This window comes from Urocitellus parryii, chromosome 1 (assembly GCF_045843805.1).
Source record: "Urocitellus parryii isolate mUroPar1 chromosome 1, mUroPar1.hap1, whole genome shotgun sequence".
Taxonomy (NCBI): domain Eukaryota; kingdom Metazoa; phylum Chordata; class Mammalia; order Rodentia; family Sciuridae; genus Urocitellus; species Urocitellus parryii.
Genome location: NC_135531.1, coordinates 59,483,172 through 59,508,430, shown reverse-complemented (window position 1 = coordinate 59,508,430; position 25,259 = coordinate 59,483,172). Strand labels below are relative to the sequence as shown.

The following is a 25,259-nucleotide window of genomic DNA, read 5'->3' as shown; positions in this document are numbered from 1 at the left end:
TCTATATAGTACATCATAAAATCAGTGTACAAACTATAAAAGTTACCATAGCCCCAAAATACAACCTTTTAAAACTGGGTAGTTTGTATATGTGTTTTGAGTTATAGTGCTTAGTCATATGATTCATATTTGTATAATCAGAAACATCCATTTAGGAGGCAGAGATAAATCAAACTAGAGGGGAAAAGTCATATAATTCAGTTTTCTTGCAGTCATGGAATTTTATTGCTTAATGGGATCTTAAGAATAATTTAGTCCCAAACCATTTTTTTTTACAAGGAGAAATATATTGGAATTTCTGAAAACATGCCACTAATTTCATTTAATACAGATTAGCAAGTGAATTAAAGTTTTGTCAATTCTGAAAAATTTGACTAACTGAATATATGGGAATTGTTGAATTCTTATTCTTCAAAATGACCTACCTGCCTACCTACTTATACATTGTCTATGAAAGACTCAACAAATACACAGTTATTTTATAAATTTTCTTCTGTTGATTGGGTATTTAAAATGACTGTATATCAGGAATTGTCTTTTGGCTAACTGCCTGACTCTTTAAATTCTGGATGAGTAGATCATATGTGTTTTCTTGTCTTTGGTTCAGTGCTGTAGTTTGTAGTTTGCTCTTTACCATCATTGAGACCTTTAAGTCTCAGTGCCCTCATCTATAAAGTGAGGATAGGCAGTAGTTTCTGCATCATGGAGTTATCATGAGGTTTACATGAAATAATGTTATTAAGTATTCAGTAAATGTTATTTTCAAAAACAGATACATTCTGGATTAATAGTTAGCTACTGATAGATATTGTTTCTTCATACATTTTATTTTACTGATCTCAAGATATACCAAGACATATAGAAACTATTTCATGTAAGTAGATGGTAGGAAGTAAGAGGGAAGCCAAGAATAGTGATAACTTGGATTTTCCCAGAATCACTAAACCCAGAATTAGGTGACTGTTTCAGAATGACTGTTGACATTGTGTATGTAGGTGACTGGCTTTTAATAAAAGAGGGTAGTATGGAGTAGAGTGGAAAGGGACAAATATTAATTTCTTTGCTTGAGTTGCTGTGAGTAACTAGTTATAGCTCTTTCATGTGTTTGGTCATTTAAGTCCAGGGGCCCATTGCAATGATAGAAATTTGGTGTTTCTCAGAAAAATAACATTCACAGAATTTTGCATGTGATTGTGTAAAATTCATGGACTTTAAGGATTTTGTCATTCGGTTGTTTCATATTATTGATTTCTGTTAGTATTTTATTTTTCCTTTTTTTTTTGTAAGGGCCCCCTCTGGTGGACAAATTCCTTCTTAAACTAATTTTAGTTCTATATGCCACATATTTTTTTTTTAAAAGAGAGAGAGAGAGAGAGAGAGAGAGAGAGAATTTTCTTAATATTTATTTTTTTTTAGTTCTCGGCGGACACAACATCTTTGTTGGTATGTGGTGCTGAGGATCGAACCCGGGCCGCACGCATGCCAGGCGAGCGCGCTACCGCTTGAGCCACATCCCCAGCCCCTATGCCACATATTTTAACAAAAAACTGTGAGACCCAGATTTTAAAATTTATATACTTAAAAGTTTTACTTTTCTTGGCTAAAGAATCTTTAGTCAGTCACCTGTTGCACAGTGTAACCTTTCACTTTATCTTTTCAATTCTGTGTAAGTTAAGTACTTGGAGAACATTAAAAAAAATTTCCCCTACTTATGGAGATACTATTATACTACTTATTATAAGTAGTGATATTTTATGTATTTATTATTGTATTTATTATTTATGTATTTATTATTGTCATCATTTTTGAAGTGTAGTACTACCTGGTTCCTCTGTAATTTGAGTTGTTGTAAATGAATGCTTTGAATACCAAAGCACCTGCAGTCTGAAAGAATCATAAAGAAACAGGTGTTTTCTAATTTTAGATATCTTTTTATTTTCTAGTGATCTTATACTAGTAGTCCTGGACATTCTCATGTATTTTATTTCCTAAGTGATTAAGCTCCATATTTTTGATGTTTACTATTTTACAGTAATTCTGGTAGCCTTATGATCTTCTAATTATACATGTTTTCATAAAAGTTCCTCCAAGTTTCCATTTATAAGAAATAAGAGCATAAGTAACTTAAAGAAAGTAAAAAATTAGTGAACCAGAATATAGTATGTTTAAATAAAAGAGTTTTTTGAAAGGTTATCTATATTTTCATTACATGACAATATAGGTTTATAGCTTCCATTTTAGTCTTCAAGGAATTTAAAGATTTAGATCTTTCAAATTAAAGACATAAATAGGAGGACATAAAAAACAAATTAGTTACCAGGGAAAAGAGGAAAATGAGATTCATGTGGTCAGACTAACCTAAAATTAATGTATTAGTTTAGATATTAGGAATATATTAGCCTCTATATTAGGTATATTATTATAAATTATAGCACAAAGCAAATGATGTTTTAAAAATATTATATAGTGATTATCGTATTAAACCTCTTGAAGCCTTGGTATAATGCAGACCTATAGAGCCTCCTACTCCTATCCCTACCCATCTTTTTACAAAATTTGTTTGAAACCAGAGAAGCAAAAACAAGAACCTCCTTATCCCATCCCTACCCAGATTTTTTTTTAAAAGTTGTTTGAAACTAGAGAAGTAAAAAACAAAAACATTAAAGAAAAAAAATCTAAAAATGGCTAAAAACAGAAAGAAAATTTAAAAATATCTAGAAGAGGGGCTAGAGGTGTAACTCAATGGTAGAGTACATGCTTAGCATATATGAGGCCCTGAGTTCAATCCCCAGCACCAACTAAATAAATAAATAAAAATAAAAATAAAATAAAATAAAGAGAAAAGAAATGAATAAAGAAACACTACCCTTACAAGATATGCTGTGATTAGATTGATTGGTTTTACTATTAGATAGCAATGGGGAAATGACTAGCAAAAGATAAAAGATGAAAGAAGAATGATTTTAGGGAAGAGGATAATCTAGATTGGTACCAATGGGAGAGTAAAATAGGAGTGCTCATAGAGAAAAGAACATCAAAAAGCTCTACTCCGGAGCTGGATTTATGGCTCAACGGTAGAGCGCTCACCTAGCACGAGAGAGGCCCTGTGTTCCATCCTCAGCACCACATAAAAATAAAATAAAGGTATTGTGTCCAACTACAACTAAAAATATATTTTTTTAAAAAAGCTCTATTCTAGTTAAGGAGTACAGCTTCATCTGTGTTTCCCATTCTACCTAGGGTAGACATAGAAACTGAATTAAAAAAATTTATATATATATATATATATATATATATATATATATATATATATATATATATAATTTTATTTATTTATTTATTTTTTAGTATTGAGGATTGAACCCAGGCATGCTTACCCACTGAGCCACATCCCCAGCCCTTTTTAAAATATTTTATTTAGAGATAGGGTTTGGCTGAGTTGTTAAGTGCCTCACTGAGTTGCTGAGGCTGGCTTTGAACTCACAATTCTCCTACCTCATCCTCCCGAGCTGCTGGGATTACAGGCATGCACCACCAAACATGGCAGTTCTGTCTATTTTTTGTGAGGCTTATGAGCAGAGAATGGGTTTTACATTTGTAAATGGTCAAGGGGAAAAATTGTTAAGAATAGCAACATTACATGAAATTTAGATTTCAGTGTACATAAAATAGAATTTTATTTGAATTTATTTATTGTATTGTCTGTTGCTGCTTTTGCACTCTAGTAGCAGAGGTGAGTAGTTGTAACAGACCCTGTGGCCCACAAAGTCTGAGATCCGGCTCTTTACATAAGAAGTTTGCTCACCCATGTGCTAGAGAATACATGTCTTGTTTATTATAGTAGTGTATGGTATGTCATAAGACTAGCTGCTGACAAAACTTTTGTCATAAAGCAGATTCTGTTTAGAAATCATTTATTCTACACCAGCTGCACCTACATGTGTATCACAAAACAGTAATCGATCCTCATAATAATAATTCTAAGTTGTGAAGTAAAGATTAAGGTTTGTTATGCACGCTGTGTTCAAGGAATGCTTGCTTTATTAATTTGAGGCAGCCATTAAAAATGTTAATAAATGTGCAAACATTTTGGCAACAAAATAGAACAATAAAATACCTAAGTTTATAATAATTTTACATGTAAATGATCAGAAGAAAAGTTGTCTTTATAGTAACAAGGTCAGGGTTTTACTTGTTTTCACAATATATAAAAGAAGTTAACTCCAGCCAACTTGCATTATAAGGAAATTATTGGGAAAAAAACTGAGGTATCCCAAGGATCCAAAAATGAAGAATATAGACAGGCCTCAGAATGAAACCTAAGTAGTAGGATGAAACAAGTAGTAGGAAAGTAATGTATCATTTTCCTCTCTTTCCTTCCTGACTTCTACTGCTTTATTTTCTTTACAAAATGTTTTTATTTTTACAGTGGCATTAATGTAAGCATGATATAATGTGACTTCATATTAATTTCTACATTTTTTTTGACTTATTGTATTAACCTGGTTCCTTGATTGAAGCCAGAGCTCAGAATTAATCCAAATTTTTGGTCCTTTCCCAAATATTTTTGAGAAAGAATGTGATCGGTCTAGGTTGGATCAAGTTGTCATCTTTTAGTTCAGTTAGTTCTGGCCAGGATCAGCAGTGTAAACATGGCTATGCACCCATCACTTGTGGGGATGGGGGAGGCATTGTCTAGAGAAAAGAAATTATATTGAACTCAACATAATACCTCCTCAACATAATACCTCAAGTATCTCCTGCAGCTATCCCCATCTAAGAGATAAGTGAAAATTTCTGGAGGTGGGAATTAGGGCAGGGTAGAGTTGTGGTTTGTAAATGCATATTAAGCATAACTTTTCTTCAAAATTTGTTATGAGAACTTTAAAACATACAGATTAATTGGAAGTGTTTTATAGTGAAGAATCCTATACTCATCACATAGATTCCATTTTGTCATACTTGCTTTATTATCTTTTCACCCATCCCTGTATCTATCCATCACTCCTCCTTTTTAAATTTGTTTCAGAATGTTTCTGAAGTCAGTGTATATACCCTAGGTACGTTGGCCTGCATATTATCCCTCTTTCTCACTTTTTAAAATCGTGGTATGTTATTGTGAAATTTACCATTTTAGCCATTTTAATGTCTATAACTCAGTGGCATCTAGCACATTCATAATGTTGTATAGCCATGACACTGTCTAGTTCTAAAATAAAATTCTAGAGAAAGAACACTTGTACCTTTTAAACTTATTTTCCTTCAGTCTTCAACCCCCTAGATTGGCATTTACAAGTTTTTGTTGGGACATCTGATTAGTCCCTTGGTGTATATTTAGAGGTATAATTACTGATTCAAGTGATAATTCTGCTTGACTTCCTTGAGGAATTCCCAAACTGTTTTCTACAGCAGCTTTTCCACTTTGCATTCCTACTGAGGGTTGAGGGATCCAGTTTCCCCATGTTCTTGCCAACATTATTTTTACTTATTTTTAAATTGTAATTGTGTTAGTGGGTGTGAAGTAGATATTATTGTGGTTTTGATTTTCATTTCCCTAAAGACTAATAATGATGCTAAGCATCTTTTTATGTGCTTGTTGGCTATTTGTATGTATTCCTTGGTGATGTGCTCTTTCAAGTCCTTCCTCCACCTACTGTTTTTAAACATGCTTTTGTTAGTATGTTGTAGTTATACATAATAGTGGGGTTCATTTCAATGTAATGATGCATATTTGGAGTATAATTTGCTCCATTTCAGTCCCCAGTGCTTTTTCTTTCCCTCTCCTCCTCCCTCCCCTTGTTCCCCTTCCTCTCCTCTTCTGGTCTTTGGTCTTCCTTCTAATTTATTTATTTATATTTTAATTGGGACTTTATACATATACACAAAGGTCAAATTCACTGTAATAAATTAATTCCAGTTTCCTCCCTTTCCCCTTCTTACCTCTGTCTCCTTGCTTACTCCACTGATCATCTTTCTGTTTTCATGAGATCCATGCCACCCTGACTCTCCCGTCCTTACTTAGCATATGAGAGAACATTTGACATTTGAGTTTCTGAGTCAGGAATATTTCACTTAGCATGATGTTCTCCAATTTCATTTACCAGCAGTGCCATAATTTTAGTCGTGTTTATAGCCTAGTAAAACTCCATTGTGCATACAAACCACATTTTCTTTACCCATTTGTCTATTGATGGATACCTGGGCTGGTTCCACAGCTTGGCTATTGTGAATTACACTTTCGCAAACATTGATGTGCCTGTATCACTATGGGGATAGCTGGGTCATGTGGTGGTTCTTTTTTTTTTTTTTTTTTTTTAAGAGAGAGAGAGAGAGAGAGAGAGAGAGAAAGAATTTTAATATTTATTTTTTATTTTTCGGCGGACACAACACCTTTTTTTTTTTTTTTTTTTTTGTATGTGGTGCTGAGGATCGAACCCGGGCCGCACGCATGCCAGGCGAGCGCGCTACCGCTTGAGCCACATCCCCAGCCCCATGTGGTGGTTCTATTCCCAATCTCTTCAAGAATCTCCATATTGCTTTCCAAAGTGGTTATACTAATTTGCAGTCCCAGCCCATAGGCTCTCTTGTCATGCTCTTTATCATTTCCTTTGCTGTGTGTGAGTGTACCTTTTCCCCCACATCCTCACCAGCATTTATTATTGTTTGTGTTCTTGATGAATGCCATTCTAACTGGATTGAGATGGAATCTCAAAGTGTTGTTTTGGTTTGCATTTCCCTGATTGCCATGGATATTGAACATTTTTCATATATTTGTTGACCATTTATATTTCTTCCTTTGAGAAATATCTGTTTGGTTCTTTTGTCCATTTATTAATTGGGTTTTTGTTTTGTTTTGCTGTTAAGTTTTCTTGAGTTGTTTATGTATTCTGGGTATTAATCCCCCCATCAGAGGAGTGGCTGGCAAATATTTTCTCCTATTCTGTAGGCTCTCTTGTCATGCTCTTAATCATGTCCTTTGCTGTTCAGAAGATTTTTTTAATCTGATAGCATCCCACTTGTTGATTCTTGGTTTTATTTCTTGAGTTTCAGGGATCTTGTTAAGGAAGTTACTGCCTGCGCCAATATGTTGGAGTGTTGATTCTGTTTTCTTCTATCAGTTGCAAAGTTTCTTGTCTAATACTAAGTAAGGTCTTTGATCCACCTTGATTGGACTTACATGCAGGGTGAGAGGGTTCTAGTTTCATTCTATATGTGGATATTCAGTTTTATCAGCACCATTTGATAAAAGACTTTTCTCTAACATAGATTTTTGGCATCTTTGTCAAGTATTAGATAACTGTAATAGTGCCCCACCGCCTTTTAAGGTAGGGTTTTGCCATGTTGTCCAGGCTGGTCTTGAATTCCTGGGTTCATGTGATCTTGCTCACCATCTGAGTAGCTGGGACTACAGGTGCACATCACTGTAACCAGCTTGACCATTTTAAAATTAGATTCTTTTTGTTGTTGAGTTCAAAGAGTTTATTCTGGACACCAGATCCTTATCATATAATAGTTTGCAAGTATTTTCTACCATTGTATGGTTTATCTTCATTAAAAAAATGCATAGATTTTTTTTGGGGGGAGGAGGGGTATGTGGATTGAACTCTGGGGCACTTGACTACTGAGCCACATCGTCAGCCCTATTTTGTATTTTATTTAGAGACGGGGGTCTCACTGAGTTGTTTAGCACCTCACTTTTGCTGAGGCAGACTTTGAACTCGAGATCCTCCTGCCTTAGAGATTCTCTTTCCAAGTTGCTGGGATTACAGGTGTGTGCTCTGTACCCGGCTGAACAAATGTTTTTTTATTTGATGAAGTTCAATTTATTATTTGTTTTGGTTGTGCTTTCACTGTCATATTAAAGAAACCATTACCAAATTAAAGGTCATAAAGATTTATTTATATGTTATATACAGTATCAGTTTAAGAGTTTTAACTTCATTATTTTGTATATTAATATCCAGTTGTCCTAGCACCATTTGTTGAACAGGTTAATCTTTTCTAATTGGATTGATGTAGCACTTGGTTGAAAATCACTTGTATTGGGGTATGGACTTGTTTCTGGAATCTCAGTTCCATCCTTATGCTAGTATCACACTAGTCTGATGACTGAACCTTTTAGTAAGTTTTGAAATGAGGTAATGTGAGACCTCTAACTTTTCCTCTCTTGGGTCTCATTTTTAAACTTTTACTGAACATATTTGTTACCTTGTGATTTTTTTTTTTTAGATCAGAAGTTTAATATGAAATCTCACTTGTTAAAATCAATGTGTCAGCAGGACTAAATAATGGAGACTCTAGAGGAGAATTTCACCTTTTTCAGCTTCTAGAAATAATTGCTGTGCAAATTCTTTGGGTTGCAGCCCCCTTCTGTAATTTTCCAGATAGCAAAGGCTAGCCAAGTTCTTCCCACATTGCATCTTTTTAACCTCCTTTCCCCCTCCTTTTTCCCTTTTCTATTTTTGAATATCTCTTTATTACATTGGGACTACTCTGATAACCCAGGGTAACCTCCTTGCTTTAAGATCATCTGATTACTAATGTTAATTTCATCTTCAATCTAAATTCCCCTTTGCCTTGTAACCTAATGTAACATATTCAAAGGTTCTGAAGTGAATATGTGGACCTCTTTGGGGTAAAGGAGACATTATTCTGCCTGGCTCATTGAAGAGTTCTTCTTCTTCTTTTTTTTTTTTTTTACATTTTTATATATATGCACATTATATATACGTGTGCTCTCTCGCTTTCTCTTTCTCTCTCTCTCTCTATATATATATACACACACACATATACATGTATATATAGTTTTAGATGGACATAATACCTTTATTTTATGTGGTGCTGGGGATCGAACCCAGTACCTCACACATGCTAGGCGAACGCTCTACCACTAAGCCACAACCTTGGCTGAGGTGTTCTTTATGGTATATGAAGTGTATCTGTTGAGAGTATATATGATAAGTTTTAGAAATTTTGAACAATTGCACACATGTCATCACAACTTAGTTTTAAAACATTATCCATCATCCTAAAAACTTTCCTTGTGTCTGTTTGATGGTGTCATTCCAAGCATACAACCACTATCTCTATTTTTGATTTTTCTAGAATTTTTTATATAAATGAAATATGTAATTTTTTATATCTGACTTCTTTCACTTAGGTAACGTTTTTGAGGTTTATTCACATTATTTCATCTATCACTACTTTTTTCTGATGAGCTGTATGGAATAACCACGGTTTGTTTAGTGTTATGGTTTGGATATAAAATGTTTCCCCAAAGGCTGGTATATTGGAAATGATGATGTTCAATGTAGCAACATTCATTCAAAATGATTAAATAAGGAGTATAACCTAATTGATAGGTTAATGTATTTGATGGATTAATGATTTGAATGGATTACTGGGTGATAACTAGATGGGTGGGGCAAGACTGGAGGAAGTAGTTTGGGGGGGTGTACCCTTGGGGATTATATTTTGTCCCTGGATCCTTAAGTTGTCTCTTTCCTCTTCCTGACTGCCAAAAGTTGAGCAGCTTTCTTCCCCATGTTCTTCTGCCACAATAGTTTGCTTTACCTCAGGTAGAGAGTAATGGAGTTGACCAACTATGGACAGAGACTTCTGGAACCATGAATCAAAATAAACTTTTCCTCCTCTAACTTGTTCTTGCCAGGTATTTTGGTCACAGTGATGAAATGCTGACTAACATAATTTTCCTGTTGATAAACATTTACAGTGTTTCTAGTTTGGGGCTATTATGAATAATACTCCTGTGAGTTTTAACATATAAGTCTTTATGAGACTGTATGTTTTCATATTTCTTGGGTAGAGATTTCTAGGAGTGGAAAGGCTAGGTTTTTTGGGGGGGCGGAGGTGGGTATTGGGGATTGAAATCAGGGAAATTCAACCACTGAGCCACATCCCCAGTCCTATTTTTGTATTTTATTTAAAGACAGGGTCTTACTGAGTTGCTTAATGCCTCGCCATTGCTGAAGCTGTCTTTGAACTTGCAATTCTCCTGTCTCAGCCTCCCGAGCTGCTGGGAATACAAGCGTGTGCCACCGCGCCCCACTAAAGGCTAGTTCTTATGATAGCTATATGCTTTACTTTTAACATAATGCCAAACTGTTTTCCAACATAATTGTAGCATTTTACAGTTCTCATCAGCAATGCATGAAGGTTCTACCTTTGCCTGTATGTAGGATTGTGTCTTTTAGAATATAGGCATTCTACCAGGATAATAGTGCCTCATTGATTTTTTTTAAAATCTACATTTACCCAATGACTAATAATGTTGAACATGTTTTCAGGTACTTATCTATCATTAACAGTTTTCTTTCTTTTTTAAAAAATTACTTTTAGTTGTTGACGACCTTTATTTATTTATTTATTTATATGCAATGCTGAGAATGAACCCAGTGCCTTTCACATGCTAGGCAAGTGGTCTACCACTGAGCTACAACCCCAGCCCCTACTATTTTTTTTCTTTTTAAATTTTAATTTTTGTGGTATTGGGGATTGAATTCAGGGTTATTCTACCACTGTGCCACTCCCTAGCCCTGTTTAGTTCTTGTTTTGAGACCAGGTGTCATTGAATTGCTCAGACTGGTCTTGAACTTGTGTTTCCCCCTGCCTCACACCACCCCATATCCCCCCCTCAATATCTGGAATTACAGATGTTTGCTATGATACCCAGTTAATAATTTTCTTTGTCAGAGAGTAATTCATATCCTTTGAGCATTTTAAAATTGGATTGTCAATCCTATTAATTCTGGATACAAGCCACCCAGATGCATATTTTGTTTACATTTTCTCTCAGTCTATAGATTGTCTTTTTTAATTTTAATGGTAATTTTTGAAGAACAAAAAGTTTTTATGAAATCCAGTTTACCCAATTTTAATTTTGTGTATATTATGCTTTTGGTGTCATATCTAAGAATTGTCTAACTCAAAGTCAGAAAATATTTTTTTTTCTCTAATATTGTAGGTTTTGGGGAGAAATTTTATATTTTTAGAAGGGCATAGATGACAGACTAAAAAGAGCTCCCTGTGGCCAAAGTTGGAATGACTTGAACAAGTCATAAGTAATGAATATATTGGATTATAACCCAAAGAATAAAATAAATATCTATGAGTCTTTATAGATATAAAATAATGTTATAAGTAATATTATAATGCATTTTACATTTGTTTCAAAATAATAAGTAAATTTTAATGCAAAAAAGCCAAAATTTTAGACACTTCATCAAAGAAAATATATGAATAACTAATAAGCAAATAAAAAGATTCTGAACTTCATTATTTATTAGAGGTATGTAGATTAAAACCATATTAACATCACTACATACTTTAAGAGCGTGATTATTAAAAAAAAAAAAAAACACTCACCAACCATATCAAGTCCATAAAGATGTGGAAGAACTAGAACTCATATACACTGATGATAGTAAATATAAAATGGTATAACCATTCTGGAAAACAGCCCAACAGGTTCTTAGAAATCTTAACATACACCTACCATATGATCCAGCCATTCTACTCCTAGGTATTTACCTAAAAGAAGAGGAAATGCATATCCTGAAAAGACATATATGAATGTTCATTGTAGTTTTATTTATAATAGCCCCAAATAGGAAATGGTCTAAATGTCCTTTAACAGAAGAATGGATAAGCAAATAGTGGTGTAAGGTACTACCCAACAGTAAAAATTAATGGACTATTGATTCATGGAAGAACATGGATGAATAATTATGCAGGTCATTGGTTGCCTTGGGATGGGTAGAATGGGATACAAAAGAGCAAGCATGAAGTGGTGGTTTATATTATTTGTGGCAGTAGACTCACAAATGTGACACATGTCAAAATTTACCACATTTTATAATTTAAATACATTTTTATAGTTTATTATGTGTTAATTACAACTCAGCAAAGCTGTTTAAAAGAGGGTGGAAGAATCCCTTCAGAAGTTTTGGCCTGCATAACAGAATGGTTGGGATTGCCATTAACTGAGATGGGCAGGGCTTACTGATGTAAGTACTGTAATTAAAAGTACAAACAAGGTTCTAGCGAAGATCATAGGGGATGCAAAAATATGACTCTATCTAGGGGTATGTGCACAGTGTCAGAATTTGAATGTACTTGGAGGAGGTTATATTTCAATGCTAAGATTCTGTGTTTGGAGAACTTGATGAAAATTTGGAAGATTTTGCAATAATTGAAATCTATTTGATATAAGACTGATTTCCAAATTTGCCTCATTGCTAGTTTTCCATCTTTGGGTATCTAGATTATTTTTTTCCTTAACTTGTTATTTCTGTGCATTGCCACAGAAATTCTGATTTTATTTATGTAGGGTGGGAACCACTATGTTTTAAAACTCCTCAGCTGACTTAATGCATAGAGGTTGAGAACCTGCAACATTAAGTCTCCTGGATGCATGTTATAAACCCAATTCAGACTTATTGAATCAGAATATATATTTTAATAAGATCCCCAGGTGATTTGTGTGTACAGTATAATTGGAAGAACACTGTATAGATTTACTAAATGCAAATGTGACCCCAAGGTAAATATAGTAGTAGCCCCAGGGTCCACTTAAACCATAGTTCTCAAAGTGTGATTCCAGAACCATGAAAATGCAAATTCCAGAGCAGCACTCCAGACCTTCCAAATAGGATAACTATGGGTGGGGGCTCAAGGTTTTGTGATTTTATTAGTCTTCATGAGATTCTGTACGTGATAGAGCTTAGAAGTGTTGCACTAGAAGTTTCTGATGATCAGTTGAGATTTGGAACCACTGGATGGAGGGAATTGTTTTTACAAGTCTTTATGAATTCCTCAACATAACTCTCTGTTTGGGGATGTAGCTCAGTGGTAATTTGTACTTAGCATGCATAGGACTCTGGAAAGAAGATATTGATTGAAGGAAGTGTCATTAATGTCAGTACCTTAATTTGAAACCATTTAACAAAAGGAAAAATAAAACAACAACCTGTATGTATGGATATACATAGAGAAAACATGCAGGACAAAGGTATTATTGTTATCCCCTTTTACAAATGTAGAACCTGGGTTCAAAGAAAGTAACTAGTCCAAGACGATCAGCTGGCAAGCAAGTGGTAGAACTGGAACTTGAATCTCTATGATCTTTATATGTCACCACAAGCTGGAGTTTATGCTGTTTTATGTGTTAGCTTGCCTGGTTCATCATCTCAGGTATCTGGGTGTGTGGCTTTGTTACATTCCTCAGGCATAGGAGCAAGCTTGAAAATGTACCCATTGACTTCCATTGCTATTAGTCAACCCCTCACCCTACACAGGCACATCCCTTCATTAGACTTTGAGTGTATGTATGGACATGTTTTATTTATTTACTTGTTTGTTTTGCAGTACTGGGAATTGAACCCATGACTTCCTGCATTGTGAGGCAAGCCCTCTACCACTGAGCTGTGTCTTCAGCCCTTTTGTAAAACTTGTAGATGGGACTTGGTCAGTTGTCCAGGCTGCAACTTGTGATCCTCTTACCTCAGTCCCCTGAGTAACTGGACTTATAGATGTACACTACCACACCCTGCTGTCTAAGCATGTTTATATGTTTTAACTTGGCTCCAATTAGAATCAGATGTTCTTTGGTTTAATTGGGAATATGCAGAAATGTGCTTGATTTGAGTAGCCTAGGTACTCAAATCAAGTTTTGAGGCCAGTTTTTAATTTGATGAAGTTGCAAATTTTCCATATTGGTGGCTTTGAGATATAGGATTGATTCCAAAGCAGTGGAGACTGTTAATTCAATATTTCACATATTTTATACTTTGTCTCATTCCATAGAACATTTGTGATGATTAAACATTAATGTTAAGTAAGTTGCTTTTCCTTTTGTAAAGTTCTGATCCAAATTAGGCTTGGATGAATTTATTAGGTTGATGGCTTTTTTTGTAGCAATAATTTATTTTAAACGGCTGATTAAAGCATCATATTTAAGAATTGTTTTGCTTTAAATTGATGACCTTTTTAGAGTTTTTCTTTTGAGTTTAATTGAACTCATAGTGGCATTTTTAGATAATGTGTGATAAGAGCATCATGAGACAGAACCAAAATGGTTTTATTTACTTTTATATAAACTAAATTGCCCTTGTGACCCAGCATAAAATCTAAGTGCTAAGAGCAGTTATTAATATTGACAACAGAATTAATTGAGTCTAAAACAGTCAAAATTCCAGTTGTAGCCAACTATTCATTAAGACTCTTACTCTGGCTTTAGTACTGTCAAAAAAATAACTAGTCTTATGATTAAATAGCAGAATGATGGGCAGTACACTGCATTTGAGAGAGATGCTGAATAAACTTTCCACTTGTGAAATAGTTCAGAAGTGACATGCTTCAAGGGGGGTCAGTCTGTGCATTGATATCCAGCTGAGCTGTCAACTGGCACTGAGCCAGGCACGCAAAGCCTTGCCATGTGAAGGAACATGTAGAGCATATGCATTTGAGAAAGAAAATCTTTCTGTACACGATTTAATGTTTTTTTTTTTTTTGAAGATCGTATTTAGTTTTACTATATTAGAAACTTGGTATTTCTGCCTTTAGAAGAAAAGTTTATATGGATGGTACTTAAAATTTTATAACTTGAAAGGATTTGACATTTTATATTTGAAAAATATTTATTTTGAATATTTTAATTGGATATTTTCTTATTTTGAATAGATTTTAGAGGCTTTTTAGAAGCAAAGGGGAAATTAATCAAAATATGTCTACATAGGAAAAGGGTTTTTGAGGAAGAAATGTGGACTTTTGTTTGAAGACTGGTTTTATAGTTAAAGGATACATTTACTCTTTTTATATATACAAATTCACCCAGAGATCTTTAAAAAGATGTTTTTATACCACATTTACTGAGATGATGTTGTAAAAGTAAATGCAATTTGTAAATAATGCAGATTGTTTGGCATTGGTGTTTTTTATTTTTATCTTTATCCCCCTCTCTAAAATGAGCTCTTAGTCTATTGGTTAAATATTTGTAGATTCTCCTAGTTGTAGAGAAATATTTCTTGTTGATCAGTGATTTTTTATAATAGAATGATCAATAAGACCTCTGATCATGAATTAGCATAGTTATAGTTAAGCTTAATATTTCACAAGAACCATTAAATAAATTCTCTATCATTTTTTCTTCAGATCCTCTTGTCATTTTTTCTTTAGTCTCTATTTTTAAGTTGGCATTGCAGGTTATACCAGTTACCATTAATAAATTTAAAAATTATTTTACAAAAATTTTGGGCTTTCATAAACTTACATAGTATAACCGGGCTAATATGTCAGTTTAGTGAGGTAAGTTTTTTAGACTGATGTTTAGCTTTTAGGATATTGCAATGGGAAAAATCATGCTTTTGCTGCTTTCCTATTTAAATAGTATAGTATTTTCCATATATGAAATATATCTTATTTTATGACATTTAAGTCTAGTCTCAGCAATTCTCTCATTTCATGGCTATTTTACCATCTACTTCCTTTCTACAGCCTATCCCTCATACTAGCATTAAATTAATTTTCATGAAAGACCAGTTTACAGGTGTGTGTGTGTGTGTGTGTGTGTTATAATCCCAGAGCCACCACTTAACTAGCATATGATTAATTAATTGATATATTTAACAAATATTTACTGAAGTCTTCATATTTGCTAAGCATTGTTCTAGGAAATGAGGATATAGTGGTGACCAAGACAGATGAGATCCCAAGCTTACATTCTAGTAGTATTTACCATCTTGGTACCCCTGTTTTTCCCATGAGCATAGCCAAGGATTTAGCAGCTGCCTCTTATCATTTTTATTTTCTCTTACTAACTATGCTAAAGCTCCTTGAAAGCAGAAAGTATATGTTAAATCTGCGTCTTCAGTTCTCTAGTATCCAGTAAATTATTGTGATCATAATAGGCTATTCTCAAGTTTTTTCACTGTTAGGATTATTTGTTTTACAAGACTTATTTCTGATATTTAAATTAGTATTAATTAATATCAACTTATATTTCAGTAACACTGGAATACATTACAGAACAGTCTTGTCAATTACATTAAAATTTAAAAATGTAAAAAACAAGGATATATTATAATGGAATTTGTCCAATAATCATTTTCTACTAGTTATTCTTTTTTTTTAATCCCCAGGCCTCATTGAATTTGAAGAATGTGACCCTGCTAGTGCAGTTGAAGGTAAGTTGATGTCTTATAATGTGCTAACTCACATGGCAACAGCTAGTGTCATCTGTTTAGTAAACAAAGAGGGGCTGCTAGCTATAGCTGTTACCATGCCTGTGGAGTGACATAAAAATCTGAATGTGAGCTACTAGAAATAATTTGAAAGTAATATTCTGTTTTTTCCAATCCTTACCTAAGAGTTTGGAAAAATTATTTGTTATAGTGTCTAAGTTTATTATTGGGGTTCTTAGTAGCCCTGGGACCTAGCCTTCTAACACTCACTACCTATTGGAAAACAGTATTTTAAGTTCTCTGAACCTTAACTTTTTATTGCAAAGTGAAAATAATAAAATATAATACCTATACTATGAGAATAAAAAAGTTGATTTTTAGCATATCATCATGTGTTATGTTTAGGGTTTGTTTTGCGTGATAGCAAGTCTTGTATTCTTGTTCTGGCTGAATTAAAAAACAAAACCAAAACTCTTGAATTTCTTAGTCTGAAATGAGAGGTTAACTTAGGTTACTGAAGGTTTTTTACTGTTCGCCAGTACACTTGAATTCCATCAACAATTACTAGCATAACTGACTCTTAAAAATAATTTTTATATAACTAGGGGATGAGGAATTGACATAGTAGAAAGAACAAAGATGATTTTTTTCTCTTTGGTTCTGGTAGATAAAATTAGTGATATTCCTTTATAGTATTAGTGATAACATATGGACATAAGAATGCCTTACTACTGACATTTCATATCTCTCTTCTAATGGATTGCCTGGCCTTTTTTTTTTTTTTTAATTTTAAAATTTTTCATGGTATCAGGGTTGGACCTAAGGTCTTCACATGCTAGGCAAGCACTCATTCCCAGCCACATCCTCAGCTCTATTATCTTTTTATTTAAAACAACACATTTATAATTTGTGACCCTCTGGACAAGGATCATGATTCGACCTGCTTTTATAACAAAATCTAATATAATGAGTATTGTACTTTCTTTAAAATTTTCAGATACCTCCATGTGCTTATTTTGCTTGAGATGACTTATGGGACACTTAGGAGAAGAAAGAGAATTTCACTGATTAAGTGAATGTTCTATAATCTTTTGGTGAATAATAGGCTAAGAATAAATGAAGAAAAGTTTAAACAGACTATGATTGTGTTTAAATATTAGGGTTGATTTATTTATTTTCTGGAACCAGGGATTTAACCCAGAGGTACTTAACCACCAAGCCACATCCCCAGCCCCCCACCTTTTTTATACCTTTGTTTTATTTATTTATTTTTATATGGTGCTGAGGTTCGAACCCAGAGTCTCGAATATGCTAGGTGAGCGCTCTTCCACTGAGCCACTACCCCAGCCCCCCCCAGCCCTTTTTATATTTTATTTAGAGACAGGGTCTCACCAAGTTTTTAGGGCCATCCTAAGTTGCTGAGGCTGGCTTTGAACGATCCTCCTTCCTCAGATTCAGGTCCTGAGATGCTAGGATAAATACTAGAATTTAAAGGTTAATACTTTCATTTCTTCCATCCACATTTAGCATCAACAATTATAAACAAATCCTGTCGAAAACACAAAAAAGTGTTTCATAAGTTTAATATATTTATTAGGAGCAGATGTGTTTCTATAACAATATACATTTATCTTAAAGGCATAAAACCAAGGAAAAGAAAGACTTTTGCTTTGCCAGGAATAATTAAAAAGGAAAAGGATGCAGAATCTGTGTAAGTATTTTAAATATTGTGAAAATCTATTCCATTGTTATAAGTGAATAAGACTGTTGTTGTTTTGAATTTGGAAAGAAAAAAGTCATTTGGAAATCACTCAAAATATATATCTGAAGTATGAAAAAGCAAACCTATTTTGTAAATATATTCGCCAGTTCCTTTGGTTAGAATATTGGTTAATTCCTTTTTTTTCCTTTTTTTTTTTTTAGTTGTAGATTGAAACAATACCTTTATTTTATTTTTATTTTTTATTTTTATGTGGTGCTGAGGATTGAACCCAGTGCCTCACACGTGCCAGGCAAGCGCTCTACCACTGAACCACAACTTAAGCCCTAGTTAATTACTTTTTAATTACTTAAAAAATTTAAGACATTGGGTTTGGGGCTGTGGCTCAGTGGTAGAGTGCTTGCCGAGCATGTGTGAGGCACTGGGTTCAGGTCTCAGCACCACATAAAAATAAACAAATAAAGGTCCATCAACAGCTAAAAAAAATATTTAAAAATAATTTAAGACATTATAGATGAAATCTTTAGTGTCTTAAAATTGAAACTTTTAAAATATTCTGATTTTTATAAAATTATACATGCATGTTTTTAAAAATTAAAAGGCAGAAAACCCAATAAATCCGACAATCTTATTATCTAAAATAAAATCTCTGGTCAACTATTTGATGAAAATCTTCCTGGACAATTCTAAGCTATAAGCATGTAGAGATATATGTATATATCAGTGGAAAATGTTGAACAGCAAGAGAGGGAAACCTTAACATATTTTACCATTTATAGGAAGTTCTCATTTTTAGATGGAGTATGTAGTCTTCTTACACATCTGACTTATCTTCTTTTAAGAATAAGAAAATAGTATACAAAGAATATATAATTAGCATATAATAAATTGAGTTAATATTATTAGCCAAACAAAATTACCATGGCTATATTTAAAACTTCTTAGGATATTAAAATAAACTTACTTAGGGTGGCCACTCAGACCAGTTAAATCTTGTTCTCTAGGCATGAGACCTCAGCATAGTTTTTGTTGTGTTTCATTTTAAGCAACCTATATAAGCTTTCCTAATATAAGCCTAGGTTTGAAAAAACTTGGAGCTATGATTATTCAGAGACAAACTCAAAGTAAAGGAATCTTCCTTTCCATAATTACTCAGTCTGTTTAAACTGAAGAGATACTAATCAAAAGGCTTGAATGATTTGTTAACTCAGGAACATTGTCTGAAAATAAGCTTAAAATCCCTGTTTCTTTAGCATAATCAGTAGAACTCTTATGATATTTTGATTGGTGCTCATATTTTCAACATGAGAGAATAATTTGTGCATTGAGTATTCTTACTTCCTATCTAGTTACTGAGTTTCTCCTCTTCTAACTGTCTGTTTCTTTTTCCTTAATTTGGTTCAAAAATTAAAAGCATTGCAAAGTGATTTATATATTTGTGGATAGCATCTTTTCTTCTAATGTTTTTCTTAAGCATTTATGAAGGTGATATTTTACTAAGAGGATGGAACCTAATTTCTTTTTGTAATATTGAAAATACATATTGAAGTTTAAACAATTTATTTGTTAAGTAAATTTTTTTTTAAATGTAGCCAGTTTATGTGCTAGTGATTATATTGTAAAGAATAATAGCCTTATATGATGTATGAGGAACTATGTAATGTTTTGAATGACCAACAATAAAAAAAAAAAAAAAAAAATGTTTATGTAAAAAAAAAAAAAAAAAAAAAAAAAAAAAGAATAATAGCCTTAAATAAAGATCTTTTTATCATGTCTGGCTTTCACTACTGTTCACTCAATGAACTTATAATTTCAAATGCCATGCTTTGGAAATTATTTTCATGATCAATGAATTCCGGTAGGATTATTAAGCCACTTGGATGTTAGATTTTTTTTTTCTTTTAACAAAAGACAATACAAGAACAGAAAGTCAGTGCTTAAGCCACTGTACCACCATCACCTTCTTTCAAACTTCTTGGCAGGAAAAATGTGAGAATTCACTTTGCTTGAAATGCCAGAGGCTCTTGGCATGCCTTTCTTCATAGCCTGAAAGCTTTTAAGTGTTCAGTAATTATGATAGATGAGTCCTGCTTAGACCTTACACTTCCTAGAGCTTTATCTGCAGGTCTCATACTGCTTACCACGAAGGCAAACAGATAAGATGTGTGCTTTACCACACAGACTGGAGAGTTCTGGCTCAAAGCCAAAGAATAAACTGTTTGGAACATTAACACTTTATGTTTAGATGTATCTTTAAAAAAGGAGAATATGAGAATGTTCTAACATCTTCATTGATTTAATTCTCTAGAAGAATTGTGTATATTATTACTGTGTCTTTTCTGGAACATTACCTCAAAGCATGCATTTTTTTTCATATTATATTCCTTACGTGTGAGTAAGGAAACTATTTTAAACTGCAATTTTCAGTGACTCCTTGCCCCCCTTTGAGATGGGGTCTTTCTAATGTGCTTTGTGGCCCAGACTAGTTTTGAACTCATACTGAAGCAGTCCTTCTACCTCAGCTTCCTTAGCTGGGATTACTGGCATGTGTCACTGTTCCTGACTTTTTAAAAGTGGCTTTTAAGTGAATATAAAAACACACGGGATTTGCATTTACCCTATTTATTGGGGGTTTCCATTTTGTTTAAGAGCAGTGTAGTGATCTGTACTTTTCCTTTGTAAATCTATTTCATCCTATCTTCCTTTAACGTAACTCTTAAATTTGCATATTTTTCTATAAGATTCTTATATTGTATGCATTAATTATTTTAAGTAAAAAGTATAAATGCCTTTTAAGTTTGAACTCTCAATTATTGTACATTTGTTTTAGATTATATACATAGAAATTCTTTTAACCTTATTACTCATGAACTTAGTGGACTTAATTGTATTCTGATCTTTTTATTTTAGTTTAACATTTAAAATAATAGCTTTCCCTTGGTTATATGAAAATTCAATATTTGTTCATCAGATACATGATAGAATACTAGTTCTCAACTACATACTCTGTTAGACTTCAAAGTTACACCAAAGGCAAGATTTCTTGTTCAGCATGTTTGGAGAAAACCAGTTTTAACTTCTGTGTATGTCAAGTTATAAAAAGTACTTCAAATGAAACTGAAGTGTTTAAATATTATTTTAAAATTTTATTTACCAATAAATATAAATTATCCACTAGTTTTAAAGTTTTAGACTACTTGCTCCCTTAAATATAGACCTTATTTTTTAAAGCCAAGTTTCCTTCTGGCAAAGGAATTTAAAATAAACAAACAAAAACTTTCTCTACTTGGAGAATTAAAAGCCATTAGAAAGCCTTACGGAACTGCCAACTTCTTTGGTATGAAGTGTGAGTATCCATGGAATGAAGTACTTTTGAAAATAATTTTTAGCATGTTTGAAAGCTGTCTTTATTTTTGTCAGGTGTTATGGGTATAGGAATTTCTTTTTTGAATTTTAAAATAATTTGGTATAATTTAATCTTCATAATTTGTTTTCTCTAAATATTTGTGTAGAGTTTAAGTAAAAGTTATGATTATGTACCAAAATAAATACTTTAAATATGGCATAATAAGTGACAGTTCTAATAGTTGAATGTTTTTGATTCTTTCTTTTAATAGGGAATGCCCCGATGCAGATTCACTTGTAAGTAGATTTACCTTTGATATAATTCATATTAGTTCTTTTTATTAGAAAAAAACTAGCATGTTTGAATTGTTAATAGATCTTTAAAACACAAGAAAAATACTAACCATGTTAGTATAAATTCACTATTAAACTTATTTTAAAAATATATCTTTGTCAGGATTATACATTAAAAATAACTTGTTTTCTGACTTTTGAGGCTCCTTAGTGTCTCCTTTGTCTCAGGTAAAGAGAACCTACTTTTAAAGTTGAGAAACACATCAAATCTGTCAATATGTATTGATGTAATTAACTCAGATTGAAGTTTTGATTTTATTTTACATTTCATATGTTCTGTGCATATATGATAAAGATCTGTCAAAATCATGTTAAAATTTTGGAGATTCAGTAGTATCTTATATATATGATTACATTAAAATTTTAAAGTGTCTAAAAAAAAATGTATCTTTGGTTTAACATTGCCAGATGACTTTCCCGTGAATTAGTATTTTTCAACTACCTTTTAAATGTGGATATTTAACTTTTGAAATTGGAGCGATGCTGTATCATTATTCTTTTTCAAGGGAAACATGCCAGATAGACTATCTGCATCTTTTATTTTATAAATTATAGTGCTTTTACTAGTTTAGTCTTAGCTCTATTAAAATACTGCCTTTTTGTTCATGTATTTGAGTTTCATTTAAAACATTGTCATTTTGGAAACAACAAACATGGTCAGTATTTTTTTGCACTTTTTGTTTTAAAGGAGGTTTATTTATATTTCTTGGTTAAATGTATTTCCTTATATATAATTAAAGAAGATATTAAATGAAATGCCAAGTGGGTTCAGTGGCAGAGTAGATTGAAATAAAGTGTAGACAGATTTATTTTTCAAACTGTTCCTTAGATACTGATTGTATTGATAAGTATAGGAGTTTCAAATATTCTCTCTTTTAAGGTTATCATTCTTGCTTGCATAACTGTTGTTTCCTTTGGCCCTAAAGCTTTTTGATCTTTTACAGTAGAATGGTTAACTAAAATTTAAAAAAACTAAAAATATTTTGTAAAATATTGTATTTTCTGTAACTTAGGTACTAACTTTTTATTTCAGTTTTAAAACAAGAAAATTATGATTTATTAATGAATTATATGAAAATTAAGAAGTAGGCTTCCTGAGTTAAAAATCATTAGCATGTTTCTGGAGATACAATGTATCTTTACCTTAGTATTTGATGCCCTTATTAACCAATTAATAAAAAAGCAGATGTGTTTTATATTTACTGCAGTTCTCATCATGCATTTTATTTCTCAGTTGATTATCATAGAATTTATTTGATGATTGAAACATTGAATAAAATTATTTAGTACTTCATGTTTTATTTTACATATACTCTCTTAAATTAGACATAATTCTCTCAGCTGATTGATACTCTTCCATTATGATCAGTTATTATACAATTTTGAAGTTTAGCCAGTACATTTCTGGTTAGGGAAAGGCTAAAGAGAACACAGAATTCTAATGCCATGTAAGAAAAGATTGATTAATTTGTGTAGAGATGAAAAACTTATAAAAATTAAAAAACATATACTATGAGATGATTTGAATCACTGAAGGCAAACCAGGAGAGTATATTTGCAAGACATGTGACAGGAGGCTAGTTACTTTAATTTAAAAAAAATTTTTTTGTTTATATTAGTACAAAAGTCAAGAAAATGCCTAGTAGGAAAAAAACATATTCAGGATGAAAATAGGCAGTTTTATAAAAATAAAAATCTGGAATAACTGTAAAAAATGTAACTCAGAACTAAAGCAAATTAAAATGAAAATATTATCTCTCCAATTGTATTTTCAATTTAATTTGTAGAAATGTAAATTGGTAGTCAGTTGATTTGACAATATTACCCCAAATAAGAAGTGAACATTCTTTTTGACCTTGTAATTCCCTGCTAGGAATTTACTGTTAATGGCTGTACTCACAAAACATCATATCTCTGTAGTGTACACCATAGTAGTAACACACTCTTAACTAAGGCATATCCATTTATAGAAGGTGAGGGAGAAGGGAGAAATTGATATTAATTCCAACATTATATTACATTTAGCAAAAAACTGGAACATCAAGACATCCTTCAAAATGAGAAATGGATGAATGAATTATTAAACATTCACTTGACAGGGTAATAATCAGATGTTATAAAGAATTAGGTTGATTTGTGTCTGCTGATATGGAAAGAACTTACCAATTAAAAGATAGTATAGTCTTTGAAGCAGTTACTATTTTAAAAGTAATATAAATATGTAGGTATATTGGTTACCTTTTTTTTCACTGAGTTATAAGACACTTAAATGTGGTTACCTTTGAGCATGGAAAGATTTTCATTTTTTCCTTTTATTTATGGCTAATTATTGTTTATTTATGACCTGTTCATGCCCTTGTCTTACTAATTATTTTTAAAATAATTAGGCTGTCTTGGAAGAAAAATTATTTATTGTTAATTTCTTATTTTTTTAAAGTGTATATAATTTTAAAAAATTAATTTGGGGGATTGCATCTTTTGAAAGTTGGCCAAGGAAATATAAATTGCTCCTTTTTTTTTTTTTGGCTAATAAACCCAGTGCCAGAGTGAAATTTCAAAACATTCCATTGAATATTGAGCTCCCTTATAGTAGGTATTTTTAAAAAAAATCACCATTACTACTATACTACTACAATATCTGCCTTTAAAATTGGTGGATCAAGTTGCCTGTTCTTCATACTGGTTTCTATCTAATGCGTCACCCCAGCGATGTGGGCCCTATGTAGAAATTTTTGATTGAATGTCTAATGATATATGCGAGGCAATGCATAGGTTTTAATTAAATGTTATGCTTTGTTATTTGCAGTACTGAGTATTAAACCCAGAGCTAGTGCATGCTCTGCCAGCACTCTTATTACTGAGCTACATGCCAAGCCCTTTTTATTTTTTATTTTGAGACAGGGTATAAGTTTCCTAGGCTGGCCTTCAACTTGTGATCCTCCTGCTTCAGCCTCCCTAGTAACTGTAAATATAGATGTGCCCTTGTCTTACTAGGGCACACCTATAATTTGACCTTACTTGCCAGTCTAAGGTTTTATTAATATCAGATTTCTTTGAATAGTTCTAGCATTGAAAAGCTAGTACATTTAGAATCACTGTTTTAAGAAAAACCAAAATTCCCCTTTTTAAAAAAAATTAAATTTTTTAAAACACTTTTTATATGGAAATAATTATAGCTTTACAGAAGGTTGCAAAGGTAGTAAAGAGCAATATTGTGTATCTGTGATACAGTGTTGTGTATCTGGATTCTATTTTCCCCCATGGTAACTTTTTACAAAACTACAGTAAAGTATATAACTAGAATATTAAGAATTGAATCAAAACAGAATATTCACATTACCACAAACATCCCTCATGTTGGTTGCCTCTGTACCAGGCGCTTTTCTTCTTTCCCCACATGCTCCTTAATCTGGGCAACCACTAATCTCTTCTCCATTTGTATAATTTTGTCGTCCAGGAACATTATGTAAAGGTAATCACGTAGTACCTTTTTGAGATTGTTTTTTTTTCTTCTTGACTCAGCACAAGTCTCTGGAAATTGATCCTGGTTGTTGTGCATATTAAGAGTTAATTCTTTTCTATTGCTAGGTAGTAGTCCTTGTAATACATGTACCAAAGTTTAACTGTTGATGTATTGTAGG

At 32.6% G+C, this 25,259-nt stretch overlaps 1 protein-coding gene across 1 annotated transcript in view; it reads left to right on the top strand.

Moving 5' to 3' along the window:
• Positions 1 to 25,259, top strand: part of Fcho2 (FCH and mu domain containing endocytic adaptor 2) — a 129,776-nt gene that overhangs the window by 62,471 nt on the left and 42,046 nt on the right. Inside the window, exons 9-11 of the mRNA XM_077800364.1 lie at positions 16,158 to 16,202; positions 17,838 to 17,910; positions 21,537 to 21,561. Coding sequence (XP_077656490.1) covers positions 16,158 to 16,202; positions 17,838 to 17,910; positions 21,537 to 21,561 — 143 coding nt within the window. The remainder of the gene's footprint in view (positions 1 to 16,157; positions 16,203 to 17,837; positions 17,911 to 21,536; positions 21,562 to 25,259) is intronic.